The sequence below is a fragment of the Nipponia nippon genome, unplaced genomic scaffold (genome assembly GCF_047370975.1).
Source record: "Nipponia nippon isolate SJK-2023a ecotype South Korea unplaced genomic scaffold, ASM4737097v1 scaffold_6, whole genome shotgun sequence".
In the NCBI taxonomy this organism is placed as follows: Eukaryota; Metazoa; Chordata; class Aves; order Pelecaniformes; family Threskiornithidae; genus Nipponia; species Nipponia nippon.
This window is the reverse complement of record NW_028262380.1, coordinates 28,033,834-28,048,985: the sequence shown is the minus strand read 5'-3', so window position 1 is coordinate 28,048,985 and position 15,152 is coordinate 28,033,834. Positions and strand designations below refer to the sequence as shown.

The window sequence follows — 15,152 nt, the reverse complement described above, 5'->3', positions numbered from 1 at the left end:
CCCACCCCAACCCACAGAGGGCTTCCTAGACCCTCCACTGAGGGCAGGCACCTCCTTCGTTCATACCCTACCCCCGCAACGGGCACCAAGAGAGAAGGGGACCCCACCGCCCTCCCGGGGCACAGCTGTGGTGGCCCCAAAAACCCGCCTGAAGGAGGCCGCTGCCCCCGCGCATGCGCGGCACCGCCCATCCGCGAAGCTATTTCCGGTCCTCGCCAGGTGCTTCCGGGTTGCGCGGGCGGGTTCTGTCGGCGGTGGTGGGGCAGGTGCTGCGGGGCGCTCCCTCCGGCGGCTGGGGGTCCCCGTCCTCCCTCCCGGTGCCGCTCTGCGCCGCCCTGGTTCTGCTTGTGACCGCTGCCGGCTCTCCTGGGGTGAGTGGGGGCGGGGAGGGTTGTGTATGTCGGTGGGATGAGGCTGTGCCCCGCTGGCGGCCGTGCGGGGTGTAGCGGTGCCCGCAGGCCCAGGGGCGGTGGGTAGGAGTAGGCCGCGGAGCCCGGGGCCGCCGGGAGTGGGAGCTGTGCTGGCGGGCTGGGGGCGGTCCGGCAGTAGATCTCTGTCTCTAGCAGTATAAACGCACTACCTTCCCTAAAAAGTCCCCCCAGCCGAAAATCCGCGGTGGTTCTGGTGCCCGTTCGCGAGTCGCTCCTCTTGCTCTTGGAGAGCATCACCGTGGTCTCTGGGGAGATTCGTTAGGGCTTTATGAGGCCGCCCTAAAGCCGCGGGATCTCCTTCTGGTGGTCTGTTTTTCTGTCCTTCTCGAGGCAATGTGAGTGTTAACCTTTTCGGTACCTGTGGAGTAGCGTTTCCTCTGCAAAGGTGAGTTTGAGTTGTGTCTGGGGAGTGGAAGCAGCATAGTCAGCAAAAGGTGGTGTTCACTTCCTCCCTCGTTTAGTGTGAAGAATAGATGTTACCCTGCTAAGCGCTATTGTAGTTCAATTCATATTTCTTCTAAAACTGGTCTCTCATTTTGGGTCAACTAAGAGCAGTATGTGCTAGTGGTGGTTTGGCACTTTGTTGGCCTTAGGTTTCTGACAGCTGTGTTGTTTTCTGGCTAATGCCAAGCACACTCAGACCTGGGAAGACTAATACATTGCAAACTGGCTAAAGAGCCTTAGTCTTTCTGATAATTACCTGACTCCGTTAAGCAGAAACTCGTGGAAAAATCAGTTTTACTTAAATGCAAGATTTGCTTATGTACTTCTAACAGCCAAGCTTGTTTTCTAGATATTCATCTTAATGGTTGATATAGTTGTATTCAAAATCAGAGCCTATAAAGAATGACTGACTGACTTCTGTTTAAAGTTATGTTGAAAAGAAAAAATGAAGACTTCATAGGTATTTTTTCCTGTGAATTGTAAAGATTTCAAATGTCTCTAATGCTTTCACATTTTTTTGCAGATTAGTAAGCTTAGTTGTTTTAATTGTTTTAATTGTTTACTTCTAATATCCATTTTGAAGATAGAAGCATGGGGTTATTCTGGGCCTTGTTTCTGAAATTTTAGGCATTCAGCTGGTCATAAGAAACAGGAGTTAATCTCAGTGTTTACTTATTTGTCTGCTTTTATTTCAAGCAGAGTATTTCTTCTCTTCTAACAGTAACAACTAATTAAAAGATTGAGGTTCAAAATGGCTTGTTCTCATTTTGTTTTAGCTTTTTCCTACAAGTTGCTTGAAATTAGTCTGTGAATTTTAATAAATATTTTGATTGTAACCTATCACTTGGATTCTGTAGTGTTTCTTTTGATTGTCCAACAGTCCAGCTTGAACTAGGACTGCAAGAGTGCAATAGGCTTATGCAAGTAAAATACACTTTGTTTAGCACTATACATCATCAATATAAAAGGTCATTTTTTAATCTCTTCTGTAATCTAAGAGTTATAAAACTATTTGCGTGGCACTTATTTTTAAAACTTTGACATTTTCTCCAGGTTTAAGTTTATTTTATCATACAAGTTCCTCGCGGCCATAATGAGGCTAGTAATTCTTGAAGATTATGATCAGGCTAGTGAATGGGCAGCAAAATACATCTGTAATCGTATTATCCAATTCAAGCCAAGTCAAGGAAGATATTTCACGCTTGGTCTACCAACAGGCAAGTTTTATTCAAAGCATACCTAAATGACTAAACCTAGAACTATATTTGTATCATTGCTAACAGATACAGTATTGGAAAGAACACAAATATCTTTGGTAATACTCTAACATATTTCTATTTAAATATGCATTTGATTTGTGTAAGAAGTTGTGATAAAATTTGAGAAGCTGAGAAATACTAAATGAGAAATAACAGATTTATGTTGAAAAGCATTGTAGCAAAATCTGACTATAAAGAGATTTAAATACGCTGAAAATGTTGTGCAGATACATAGAACAGTAGAAAAATTTTATTTAACAGGAAGTACACCTTTGGGATGCTACAAAAAGCTGATAGAATATCACAGGAATGGAGATCTCTCTTTCAAATATGTAAAGACTTTCAACATGGATGAATATGTAGGTAAGATGTGCTCACTGTTTGAGAACGCACTATGCTGATAATTTTTTTCCTTTATTAAAACTGTTAAATACTTGACAAAGCACAAGATCAGTCTAGTATGTTTGTACTTTTAAGTTAGACTTACGTACATGGGATCATCTTAAGCATTTTTCTCTATACCTTTATCCACAAAAATGCAAATAATAAACTAGTCCAGGTGGATCCTGGGCTAAATTCAGTGCTTGTAAATTACTTTACAATACTTCTGTAGAAAATATCTTGTCATGTAGTATTGTGACTGCATTTAAATACTTTACACTTGCATAGGAGGTATGTGAGGGAGATGTAAACCATTTACCTTGTGCATGCCAACAAGAAGTCTTTCTTCTCAGTATAATTTCAAATACTGCTTTATTTGACCTCTTACTTAGGTTTGTCTTGCATGCCCTACATTGGTTACACATAGATTAGAATTAAGGCTGTTTGGTTAAATCTTGTAATATGTTAATTTCACTCTAAATGATTTCAGGGCTTCCCAGAAATCATCCAGAGAGCTATCATTCCTATATGTGGAATAACTTCTTTAAACATATTGACATAGATCCAAATAATGCTCATATCCTTGATGGGAATGCTCCAGACTTACAGGCGGAATGTGATGCATTTGAAAAGAAAATTGAAGAAGCAGGGGGGATTGATCTGTTTGTTGGAGGTATGAGGAAATGCTCTATGGTTAGCTATGATTCCAACAACTACACTGACTCTTTAATCACTATCTGCATAACTTAGCTAAACCCATTTTTTTCAATTATGGTGTAAGTTCTGTGACTAACAAAGAATCAATATGAACACCAAAATGGAATGCCTGGTGTCCAAGTTTCTAATAGCTTAATTTCAAGTATGTTTTGAATGCTTTTTATTGAAAACGGGGAACCAAAAGGAAAGAATGAGTCCTAAAACTGTATTCATTTACAATGTTTGAGGATATTTGTTGACTCGCAGGTCTGGAATGATTTACTTTTTTTAACTTTGAAAAGGCATTGGTCCAGATGGCCACATTGCATTCAATGAACCCGGATCGAGTTTGTCTTCAAGAACAAGATTAAAGACTTTAGCAATGGACACCATTTTGGCAAATGCTAAATACTTTGATGGAGACTTATCTAAAGTACCAACTATGGCGCTAACAGTTGGTGTGGGTACAGTGATGGATGCTAGAGAAGTAAGAACTCATTTAGTTCTAGTTGCATGTGTCTGTTTTCAAGACTAGTTGGTGTTGATGCTGGGATTGAAAGTAAAGACACCTTTGTTTTGCAGGTCATGATTCTTATAACAGGTGCACATAAGGCTTTTGCATTGTACAAAGCAATTGAAGAAGGAGTCAATCACATGTGGACAGTTTCTGCTTTCCAGCAACACCCTCGTACTATCTTTGTGTGTGATGAAGATGCTACTTTAGAATTAAGAGTTAAAACTGTGAAGTACTTTAAAGGTGAGCACTGAATCAGAGGTTACATGTATCTTAAAAAAAATTAAATTATATTGATTTAAGTCTGAGCCTTCCAATGCTTTACAGTAGCTAATGTATAATGTTATATATTCAAAATACTAAATGTTGACTTATTTCTTGTGAATGGAAAAGTGATAGGAGGCATAACTTGTGTTCCTTAGATTCCTGACAAATCTACTTTGGAAAAATATTTCCTTTGCTTCCAATTTGAAATTATAGTTTAGTAATCTTCAACTGTACATAAAACAGCAGCAGTCTGGTGTTCCAGAATACTGGTCTTAAATATACTGGAAAGTTTCACTTAAAGAAAACTTGCTACCTTTATTAATCCTGATATATTTTCATGCTGCTTTTGCTGTGTGCTGTAATGTGCTGTCTAGTAAACTTGAAATGTGTGATACAGACTTCGAAGCCACCTGAGGACACTTTTCATACAGTGTAATTTGCATAACAATCTGTACTGACTTCTAATACATTGCAGCCTTTTACTTTGCTTTTCATATTAGGTATATTGAAGCAAGCTTAAAATTGGCATTTTTGATAGTCATTGAAAGTTTCTAGATGAATTCTGTTTTTTCTGAGACTGTAGAAGCTGAGAAAAGTAGTTTTCTCCTGACTATATTAGCATAGCAAGTGCAATCGTGTAAGTCACTCATTTTTCTCACTAGCATGGATACTTGTAGTAGTTGAGGCATCTGAGAGCAAGATTGTAATTTACGAAATTATTTTTTAGAGCATTATATCACCAGTGTCCATATATGTATTAGATTGCAATTCTGGCATTCATGTGATTTTTATCCTGATATAATTTGTGGCAAACTTGTTAATTTTGGATTTTTTCCAGTATGCTGTTCATTGCTATGTATTGTGTGTGTGTTAGTCTTTACCTGTATCACACTGCTAGATAGTACTTATTGTTGTTTTCAAAGACAAACTTCTTTAACTGCTTGGATAAATTTTAAGTATTATCCTGTATTTCATATAAGAAAAAGCTTTGCTTGGGAAAGATATAAACCTAATGTAGAATTACTAGGTATGAATGACACTGAACATTGCTTTAAAAAAATCAAGGGCTACAGTATATGAATGTGTGCTATTGTATCACGCTGTATTTAATTACCCTGTAATACAAAGCAATAGAATTCTTAAAAAGATTGTTTACTTTAAACTCGCTTAATTTTACCTATTCTCAAATCAGCGAGATTTTCCCCTTTTAAGATGGAGGAGAAATCAATGTGGTCAAACTTGGAATTATTTCTGAATCTTGATCTTCAGATTAGTCTTCTTAAGAAGCTAGGTAGTTCTTAATGACTGCTAATTATGGCAGCTATTTACTGTGATTTTTCACCATTTAAAAAAATCTCAAGGTACTATATGAAACTTCAAATCTTTTTGATAATCAAGTACCACACTGGCTGGTAACTAGAATAACTCTTACTCCACTTTTTTTTCTAACTTTTTGAAAACCAATTAGAGGCTTAAATTATCAAGTGTACTTAAATGTTCTTATTGGAAATGAGAAAGGTAACTTTCTTGCAGAATGAAGCAGAAAATTAATTTTGAATTTACTAATTAGTCTGCAGATAAGCTAATTCAGGATAGCTTTTCCATACTTGTGCATGCTCTTCTTAAAACTGCATGCAGAAATCTGTTTATTCAAAACATACTTGAATATACAGCGAGACTTCCTTTGAAATAATTGTTTTGGCATCTATCAAGTAAGGACTCTGCATATTTTTAAAAAAAGCTTTTGTTTCCAACTGTTTTTCCTGAAACAATTACACAGGATTTAAATATCCTTCATGAAATGTGGCAGAGGCAATACTTTGTAAGCATTTTTCATGCCTCTAGGAAGTGGGTAATTATCTCCTTTTCATTTCCCTTTTTTAGAAGAGAAAAACACTGGTAGGAAGTGGAAGGCTTTAAAGTTCAAAACATGATTCTAGTTTGAGTAGTGTGTGCAGCTGTTACTCTTTCAGTACAAATGGCTTTTGTATCAAATATATAGTTAATATTTTCTCGCTTACTGTTAAACTCCTGAAAAATATTGCTGACTTGATCTTGTACATGTACATCACCCCAATAGTTATCCTTCATGAAATCTTAGAAACTGTTTTGTTTAGGTATGTTGCCTTCTAAGGTGGGTTGTTTTGGGGGTTTTTTTGCACAAATATCTGAAGCTAGGTCATTACCTCTAGAGACAAAATGAGCTGGATTCATGAGTCAGTTATAGGTGTGTTGGCTGTTTAGTATGGCTGAATGTGTCACTAATTGGAGAAGGAAATAGTAATATCTGTATTTTATATTAAAGAATCAGACACTGGGTAGAAAGAGATGCTACATAAAATGCTTTTTGTTGTGGTCACCTACAGTAATGACCTCAGATTGTATAGTTATTGAAATTTCATGTTGCTGCAGTGACACTGTTTGCTACCAGATGCATCATGTAGCAAAGGTATTTGAATATTCTTTGCCATAGATAATCACTAAAATGTGCACTACTGTCAGACTTCTTTAATGGTTTTTAGGAAAAATTCTCTACTTTTAATATTGCTTATTACTTAAATTTGTGATTTTAGAAGTTAATCTTTAGCTTGGTGCTAAAATGGAGTTTTACTTTTCAGATTGTGAACACTGATCAGTTACTGTTATTAGTCCTTAAGGTGAAACAAGGTTAAAAAGATACCAGTGACTGAATGTCATACATACCTAGATGTAGGTAACATTTTTACTAAGTTGTAACAAAATACAGAAAGCAGCACCTTTTTTTTTATTGCTCTTTTCAGCACTTTCCAAACTTAAAATATCTGAAGGGGGGGCTGGGGGGGGGGGAACCCCTCCCCTAATCATAGCTATGGGTGACTTGTATATGACCAAAAAAAGCCCAGCTAGAATAGAAAACAGTTAAAACTACTGAAGTTCTGAATCTAGAATTAACAGTCTGGATACTTTTAGTTTGGTTTTGCCTGTTTAGGACCACAAGTACACTATGAGTTACAAAGACAGTAATACCACAATGCTAGAACATTGCAATTCAAGCTGTAAGTAAAAGTATCTGTGCATGTACATCTGATATTTATGACAAATTGTGGTATGAGGGAGTTTTATGTTGCTGTTATGCAGTTTTTAATACAAAGGAAAGATGGGTGGATCTCATGTATTCCATTCATTTGGAAGTATTCCAGATCTACTTTTTGATGGGTCTTTTATCGGAGAGCTGTCTTATCCATGCTCACTTTATACTGAAGATGTAAATAGTATTCAAGTGATACAAGAATATATATGCTGTCTTTAACTTCTGATTTTAAACTACTTTAAATGGCCATTGTTATTATCTTCAGTGCACTATTTAATGTATACTTTGAGGCAAACTCCAAATAAAAATGTGGCTAGAAAGATGTGTTGAAAAAGTATAACTAATGTAAAGCTGGCATTGTTGCTTTCCCCCCAAGGTTTAATGCATGTGCACAATAAGCTTGTGGACCCACTGTACAGTATGAAAGAAAACTGAAAGAAGAATTGAAGAGGAACTCCATGTGGGTCAACAGCAACAGTTTTACGTAGCAGATGAGTTCACTGCTATGCAATATGCTGAAAACTGTTTATAATGGGGAATCCTAGGTACTGTATTTTTTAAAAGGTCCAATATCTGTACATTCACATTCCATCTGTTTGCTGTGTTGTGCATTTTGCTTTAACAGTTGGAGCTCTGTTATTGGCTGGTACATAACTAAATGGAATGGAACAAACCTGTGGGAGACTGCATGTTATGTAGGGGGGGGAAAAGCAGAGCACTTATTCTAGCACAGCAATGTAATGCATCTGCCTTGTGTTAGAGAAAAAGGTATTTTATTTCCAGGAATTTGTAACTTTTGGCTTGATAGTATAACTACGTTTTGCATTTGTGTCTCTCGGCAGAATGGTTTTGGCCTTTGTCAATACTATGGACTTGTAATAGTTGTACAATTTCTACTATGAAATGTTCTGTTTACATATATCTAATGTACACTGAGCTTTTGCACTTGGTTGCCTTAAATTTATCTTAAACAGTTTTTGGGCATCTCAAGTCCTGCTGTACAGTTCAGGCAAATAAAAATACAGATACAGTGCCTAAAAATGCACCAAATTCTTGAAAATTGTAACTCACTCCACAGATAAAAATATTAAACTTCTGCCATAGCACTTCTTTCTCTCATGTATTTCAAATTACTTTAGGGTTTTTATATTTTTGGTAATTGAGCTTTATACACAAAGAAAAATCATAATGTTCCTTTCTGGAGGTACCTGTTTAACTGTATCATTGATGTTACTATTAAATGCCTGAAAAGAGGTTAATTTACAGGAATATGTCTGCAAGTTTAATACATGATCATTTAAAGTCAACTGTTAATCACTTTGCAATAGTTACCTCTCATTGTATCATTATAAACATTGAGCTGTTACAAGGAATGTTATTTCCTACTTTGAATATAAGTAAAACTTAAATATAAATCTATAATTTCAAAATTGTTTTGTTTCTAATATAAATTCTGACATGGATAAATACTTCAGGGTTTCAGGGAGAGGTTAGGAATTTTGTGCTACCTTTTACCTAAGGAGGGAGTTAAGAGTTTATTGATTTAGACTTTTGGGGGCAGGGAAAGTACATTGGGAGGAAGTGCAACAAAGCATAACTTCAACAATTTAACTTTTCACCTAGATAGATAATAGGCAGGTACCCTTTATTACAAACCACATTAATCTTGTTTTACAGTTGAAAATACTGGCCCACTAGGGCCACTGGCTGCATGAACAGGAATTTGGCCTAAATCCCTGGGATGGAATAACCAAAGAACCCAGGCTGTACACCTGGGATGCAACCTTGCTGAAAGAGACTTGGGGAACAGCAAGCTGAATGTGAGTCAGCAGTGTGCTGCTGCGGCAACAAAGGCAAATCAGATCCTGGGCTGCATCCACAGGGGCACTGTTAGCAGAAAGAGAGATGTGATCATCCCACTCTACTTGGTACTTGTCAGGCTGCACCTGGAGTACTGTGTCCAGTTCTGGTCCCCACAATTCAAGAAAGATATGGACAGACTGGAGAGGCTCCAAAGGAGGGCTGCAAAGATGGTCAAAGAGCTGGAGAACCTGCTGTGTGAGGAGTTAGGTCTTTTCTCCCTGGAGAAGGCTCAGGGGAACCTCTGTACAGAGTTCCAGTATTTAAAGGGGACAGAGGCTCATTGTGTTTCATTGTTCTTGCTATGAAAAAATTTTCTTGTGTTGCAATCATTCACCAGAGCAACCTCCCCAGGGATGTGGTGGAATCCCCACTGCTGCAGGTTTTCAAGATGCAATTGGACAGGGTGGTAGATAATCTCATCTAGGTTCCCTTTCCCATAAAGGGTGGACCAGACTGTTCTATAATTCTACGAAATTATAAAAGGATGGAAAAGTGTCTCAAGCAGTGTTAGGAAGCCAGGCCTAGTGTTTCAGTTCCTAACAGTAGATTGAACAAGCACAGATTTGAAACAGGCTTTCAGGTTTAAGACTCAACTTTTGCACTTGCCTTTTTGAAGTGTAATGCAACATTGGGGGAAAAAAGTTTAAAAGACTCTGCTTTGGGAGATGGCTCTTAGATGTAGCATATGACCCACAAAATGCATTGTTAGGCTTGCCATTCTTAGTCTTTACTGCTTTATAAAATGAAGTCTTTATTTAGCTAACACTTGTATTACAAAAAGTGTCAGACTAAAAATAATCTTGAATTTAGGTTACTGTTAAAGGAATTCAAGCATGTTTTTATGTTAATGATCATGACCCATCTTGTGGCAAAATTGGGAATTCTGTTGAAGAAACAATAAAATTTAGGTTTAAACATGAGTGGAAATCCATAGCTTTTCTATCCCTCTACTTCTAAAAGCTTTTCTTCCTTGCAACCCCTTATTTTTGTTCTTTATTCCAGAGCACCTTTCAGTCTTCTACCTCTCTTCCCAACCTCACCAACTAAAGCCCTTTTTTGTGTGCTCTCAGGACACGTGAGACCATTCATAACCATTACAACTTCTGTGAAACACAGGCCACTTTGAATAGTGGTACAGTAGTACCCATACTTGTCTGAGTAGGGCTGAGACTGTTTCTGCCTCTTTTCATGAATAGTCTTCAGTTGTTCTCCAATTAGCTTCTGTTGTTAAGCTTTTTTCTAAGTTATGAATTCTACTGGCTGTAGAATTCTGCTCTAGGCCCTGTAAATTCATTACTTTTTTTTTTTTAATCCTACTACACTGTTTCTATGATTTCAGTCAAGATACTTCCAATTACTTTCTTATGAAATACCAGTTATTCAATGACAGTACCTTCCAAACTCATCAACTACTAAAAATAAGTCAACCCTGTAAGTTATATTAAGCTTTACCTGTTACCCTGCAGTCCATTGTTAAAATCTAAATGGCAAAGCAAGCATTTTCAAGTCCAGTAAGTCTTAAGTTATGGGTTCTTGGGTAAATGAGTAAATGGCACATCTACTTTAGCATTTTATTCTCCTTTTTCTCAGTAAGATTTTAAAGTATGTTTCAGGGTGGAGGGGAGGGGAAAAAAAAAAAAAAAAGAGAAAGAGTATGTGACTAGATAGAATCATGTCATTTTGTGTCAAAAACTAATACTTCATTTACCATTTATCAATAACTACTACTGAGTTCATTTAAAGCCCTTGGTCTCAAAACTGACACCATGTACAGGTCTTCTCAGAATTAGACTACTACTGAGTTTTTCTAATCTCATTCCCAAGGCAGCTTTATCCATGCATGTAACTTTCATTTAATTAACATACATGTGATGTGTCATACTCAGCAACTTTATGAAAGATTTACTACTCAGATAATCTTTAGCTTACCTTTAGCTTCTGCCTTATTCCTGAGTACAAAGCCAGTACTTTCTGTCTTTTAGGTCTATTTAAAGGGGGGGGGGGCGGAATTGTTTTAGTTCCTTTGCTCTTAGCACATATTACTATATCTGTACTTTCTTAAAGATATCTCTGTACTTTCCAAAGATATGTCTGTACTTCCTTAAATGCTGTTTTTTAAGATAGCATCCCTGCTAGCTTTTTTAGGGGAGGAATAATAATTATGTTAATCATAGAGAGCCTTTGTCCACAGCATCTTTCCTATCTTCAGGATCAGTAGCAGCAGCTTATGTACCTTTATCAGAGATAGAGGATACCTTGTTCACACCCAGATCTTTGGTTTTTCAATACACCTGGAACAGCTTCACATTTAAAAAAAAAAACAAAACACAAACAGAAACAAAAAAAAACACAAAACAAAACAAAAACACAACTAAAAAAACCCCAACCAAAACCAACAACAAAAACCCCAAACCACTACGGTATCAAAATTCCCTCCCTCCTTTTTCTGTAGACTCCAAGAGTAATATATGTTGAAAGGGACCTCTGAAGGTGTCCAGTTCAACTCCATCCCTCCAAGGATTTTCCCAATTCATCCTTGTACTCAGGTTGAAATAAAAGAACTAGCTTATGATTAATCAATCTCAAATTGTAGTTTCAACCCTAAATTTAAGAGCAGTCTGCCCTGGTGCTTGAGTACTTTAGTAGGTATTACTAGCAATGTGTTCTCTAAAATATATCTAGTAACAAGAAGTGAACGTCTGTGAAGACCCAAATTAGTCCCCCAAGATCTAAAAAATAAAAGCAGCTTAAAAGCTTTTGGAGGTAGGCATGCAGTTGTGAACACAGTATATAGCATCATCATTAACTTGTGCTAACGATTACTTTGTTTACACTTATATTAAGCACACTTAACTACAGCTTTCAAGTAAGAACTCACTGACAAACTTTAGTATGTGAATAATGTAAGTAAAACTTCAACAAGTACACTAAGACATGTTCTAACCAAACCTTCATGCCAAAGGAATTCTTTAAGGCCTGAACTGATCTTATTGGTGGAGTAGTTACATATCTTGTATTAAAACTTATGATTTCTTTGGAGATAAGCATACCTACACTGTAGTCATAAAATAAATAGTGTGCTACATGAGAAAAGTCATGTTTAGTTTTTCCTGAGGTGATTTCCCAATATCATGATTTCCTGACAACAGCAACTTTAGACAGTAAAACAGGAAGTAGCTTGGTATTTGTGTGGCAACAGTTCAAACTTTTAAAAAAAAAACCAAAAAACAAAAAAAACCCCAGCATTGTTTGTCTATACACACCTTTCAATTATTTTTTATAAACTTTTTGCCACATTGTTCCTGTTCTCTCATGCAAAGACTTGCAATGCAAAAATAAAACACAATTGTGTTAAATTTTAAGTGTTACAAGTATGAATGCAATGAAAAACAATACAATGGCAACTTTTAGATTCAGTTAAGTCAAATGAAATAACTCTAATTTCATAATAATCTACAAGTATCTGTACATTTTAAGTACATAGTCCTTTCAATTTATGTTCCCACATATATTTCATTTACACCATTTAAAGTAAAATATGTTCCCTCTCACAGTGATAAATTATACGTTAGCTCATCAAGCTACTGTCTACAAAAACTTGACAGAATAATCAGCTGCATGTCACTGATCTCTATTTGTCAGGTTGTCTCTTTAAAACACGTATAAAGGCATCTCTTGGCACTTCCACATTGCCGATTTTTCTCATCAACTTCTTCCCTTCTGCCTGCCTCTTTAAAAGCTTCATTCTTCTTGTAATGTCTCCACCATACTAGGAAAAGGAAAAGTATTTTAGTAAGCTTAAATGCAACTACAGTATATTTCAGAACCACTAAACTCAAGGGCTTAAAAATAGTCAGAAAGGCTAGTTATATTATGGCAAAAGATTATTTTATACTCCAATTATCCCAAAAGGCCACTAGTTAAAAAGAACAAGGGAGCAAGTATGCATGTTCATTGAGGGTTGAATTCAGTTACCTAAATATATACACTCACATAAGCATGGCTGACATTAGCCACAACCTATAGGATATCCAAATCCCCTTGGAACAGCAGGATGATGCCAGCTCAGATACACTGGGGCATCTTTACTAGCACGAGATGCTTACGTCCAGATTAGTCACCCAAACCCTTATACAATGTTGAACAAACACCATCCCCCATATGTACCTAGCAGAAGAATTCTGTAATAGTTGTGAGAAAGGGACACTTGTTTAATTTTTTTTTCCAACATGTTCACTTCAGAGAGCTAAAGGCAAGTAAGAGGCATCACATTTTTCCTATAGCTTTGTCCATCTTGTTGATAGTCAACTATTGCATATTTAAGGCCTTGTCATGATGTATTACTGAAAACCCAAGTAAAAGTCTAATCACAATCGGTCTCTAAAGAAGCACTTCTATAGTTTCTTAAATCACCTGGAAAAAAAACAGTTTAAGAAATATGTGAAGTTACACGTGTGTCTACACACACACACATACATTTACTATATGTCTACAACATATAGTGAAAAACAGTGAGGAGACTGAACAGATACACTCTGTTGAGTTCACTCTAAGTGTGTAATTTTGAAAAAGCCATTACTCTTTCTGATCCACTCTTACTGCAAGCGGCAACTAGAGGTTACATGAGTTGAATTTTAAAATAAAAGCTTAAAAGTATCTGTTAATACTCCATTGACACTTAGGAGCATAAACAGAATGTGTCTTTGCTGGGTTTCTAGGAAAACATAGGCCTATCACATTAGCAAGACTCTTAGGTTTACGCACATCAGAAACATCAAAGAATGAAAGAAATACCTACACATTTTGCCACAACATTTTTTCTGTAAGCTTTCAGCCTGTAAAATAAAATAATATATATATTTCAACACATTAGAACATCTCCTATATGTGAAGCTAAATACTGACTTGTGAAAATACTAAGCATTGTTTTCCTACTAGTTTTGTAAGATGCATTGGAATCATGACATTTTCACATTTTGTATACAGAAGACAAAGTTCTAAACAGAAGACTTAATTCACATTTCTCAATTCTAGAAATATCCCTTAGTGTGTTTAATATGTACATAAAAATGACAATCTTGCCTTTTTATCTAGGATTTTTGCTATGATTCACAGTAAGTGTTACATACACACAAATTCTTACAGCACCTCTGCTTGCATCCCTGCCTTTAATTCTTTTACCACAATTTAAATCCTATTTAAACAGCAACAGCAAAAATGTGACAAGAAACACAACATCAAGGGAACAGTTTGCTCTAAAAGAAGCGAGTGCTGCTAAGAAATAGTTGTGTGTTCAGCTTGCAATGTATTTCCTTTGGAATAGCACAGTTCAGGGTTTTTTTTTTGCTGATTCTCCCAGAGGTTAAACTATTCTACAACCAGCTCATTTTTTTCATTAGTTAGAAACTTTCCACTGCCAAAAAGGAAGTGGACACATGGGTGTTGCCAGTTATACTCTACACACAAAGTGCAATGCTGACCACAAGCAATTTAAAATAAAAATACATTTTTTTCAATCAAATTTATACAAAGTCCGTATTCATAGTCACAGCTCAAATGTTTTTGGTCGTCCTCCCCCCACCCCCAGCCCCCACAAGAGGTCTGGTAGCATATACAAGAAAAATATGACCTTACAGTAAAATCCAACTACTGTAATGTACAAAACTATTTAGGTAAGAAATTAAAAGTCTGTATTTTAAGTAACTTAAAATAAGGAGGCGGGGGGGAATAGAAAGGCTTCACTTACGTTTCTCTTACAATGATTTTCTTGCCAATAGCAGCCTGGATGGCTATATCAAACAACTGCCTAGGTATAGCATCTTTTAAACGTTCACACAGAAATTTACCAGTAGCATATGCCTTATCACTGAAAAAGAAAGTCACCAGTGTTTTCAGAAAGAGTAATACAACACCAAAAATATATCCATAGACCAAACTGTTTGATAAAAGGATATTAGTAAAGGTTTTCCTCTCTTTAACTCAAAAGATAAGCTGATCAGATCATAATTTTACATCTAATGAGTGGTCTCTTTATGTCACCTGTTTCATATAAACAGGTGATAAGATTGTATTAACAGGTCTTTAAATAAATTTAAAATATTTATTATAAACACCCTGATTATCTATCACACTAAAGCCATTTTGAATACTGTCACAGCTTCAAATGCAATTTTAAACTACAAGGTCAAGGAGGATTTTCATTGATTGTAGGCCCGACAGGTCAAAAG

At 36.5% G+C, this 15,152-nt stretch overlaps 2 protein-coding genes across 8 annotated transcripts in view; one reads left to right on the top strand and one right to left on the bottom strand.

Annotated features, from left to right (window-relative positions):
• The first annotated feature begins 233 nt into the window (after positions 1–233).
• The window catches only part of GNPDA2 (glucosamine-6-phosphate deaminase 2), a 25,292-nt gene continuing 10,373 nt past the window's right edge, over positions 234–15,152 (top strand). The window contains exons 1-8 of one of the 5 annotated variants that reach the window (XM_087735930.1): positions 244–371; positions 594–816; positions 1,929–2,092; positions 2,396–2,497; positions 3,006–3,188; positions 3,514–3,698; positions 3,794–3,968; positions 7,439–9,845. In XM_087735930.1, the coding sequence (XP_087592056.1) occupies positions 1,969–2,092; positions 2,396–2,497; positions 3,006–3,188; positions 3,514–3,698; positions 3,794–3,968; positions 7,439–7,497 (828 nt within the window). In that variant the 5' untranslated portion in view covers positions 244–371; positions 594–816; positions 1,929–1,968 and the 3' untranslated portion in view covers positions 7,498–9,845. Of the gene's footprint in view, positions 372–593; positions 817–1,928; positions 2,093–2,395; positions 2,498–3,005; positions 3,189–3,513; positions 3,699–3,793; positions 3,969–7,438; positions 9,846–15,152 lie in introns of those variants that run through there. The other 4 variants (XM_087735931.1, XM_009474222.2, XM_087735932.1 and 1 more) reach the window with 4 other exon arrangements.
• GUF1 (GTP binding elongation factor GUF1) overlaps positions 11,786–15,152 on the bottom strand; it is a 22,025-nt gene continuing 18,658 nt past the window's right edge. For all 3 annotated transcript variants that reach the window (XM_087735926.1, XM_087735927.1, XM_087735929.1), the window contains 3 exons: positions 14,672–14,791; positions 13,724–13,760; positions 11,786–12,694 (listed from right to left, as the gene is read on the bottom strand). In XM_087735926.1, the coding sequence (XP_087592052.1) occupies positions 12,557–12,694; positions 13,724–13,760; positions 14,672–14,791 (295 nt within the window). In that variant the 3' untranslated portion in view covers positions 11,786–12,556. The remainder of the gene's footprint in view (positions 12,695–13,723; positions 13,761–14,671; positions 14,792–15,152) is intronic.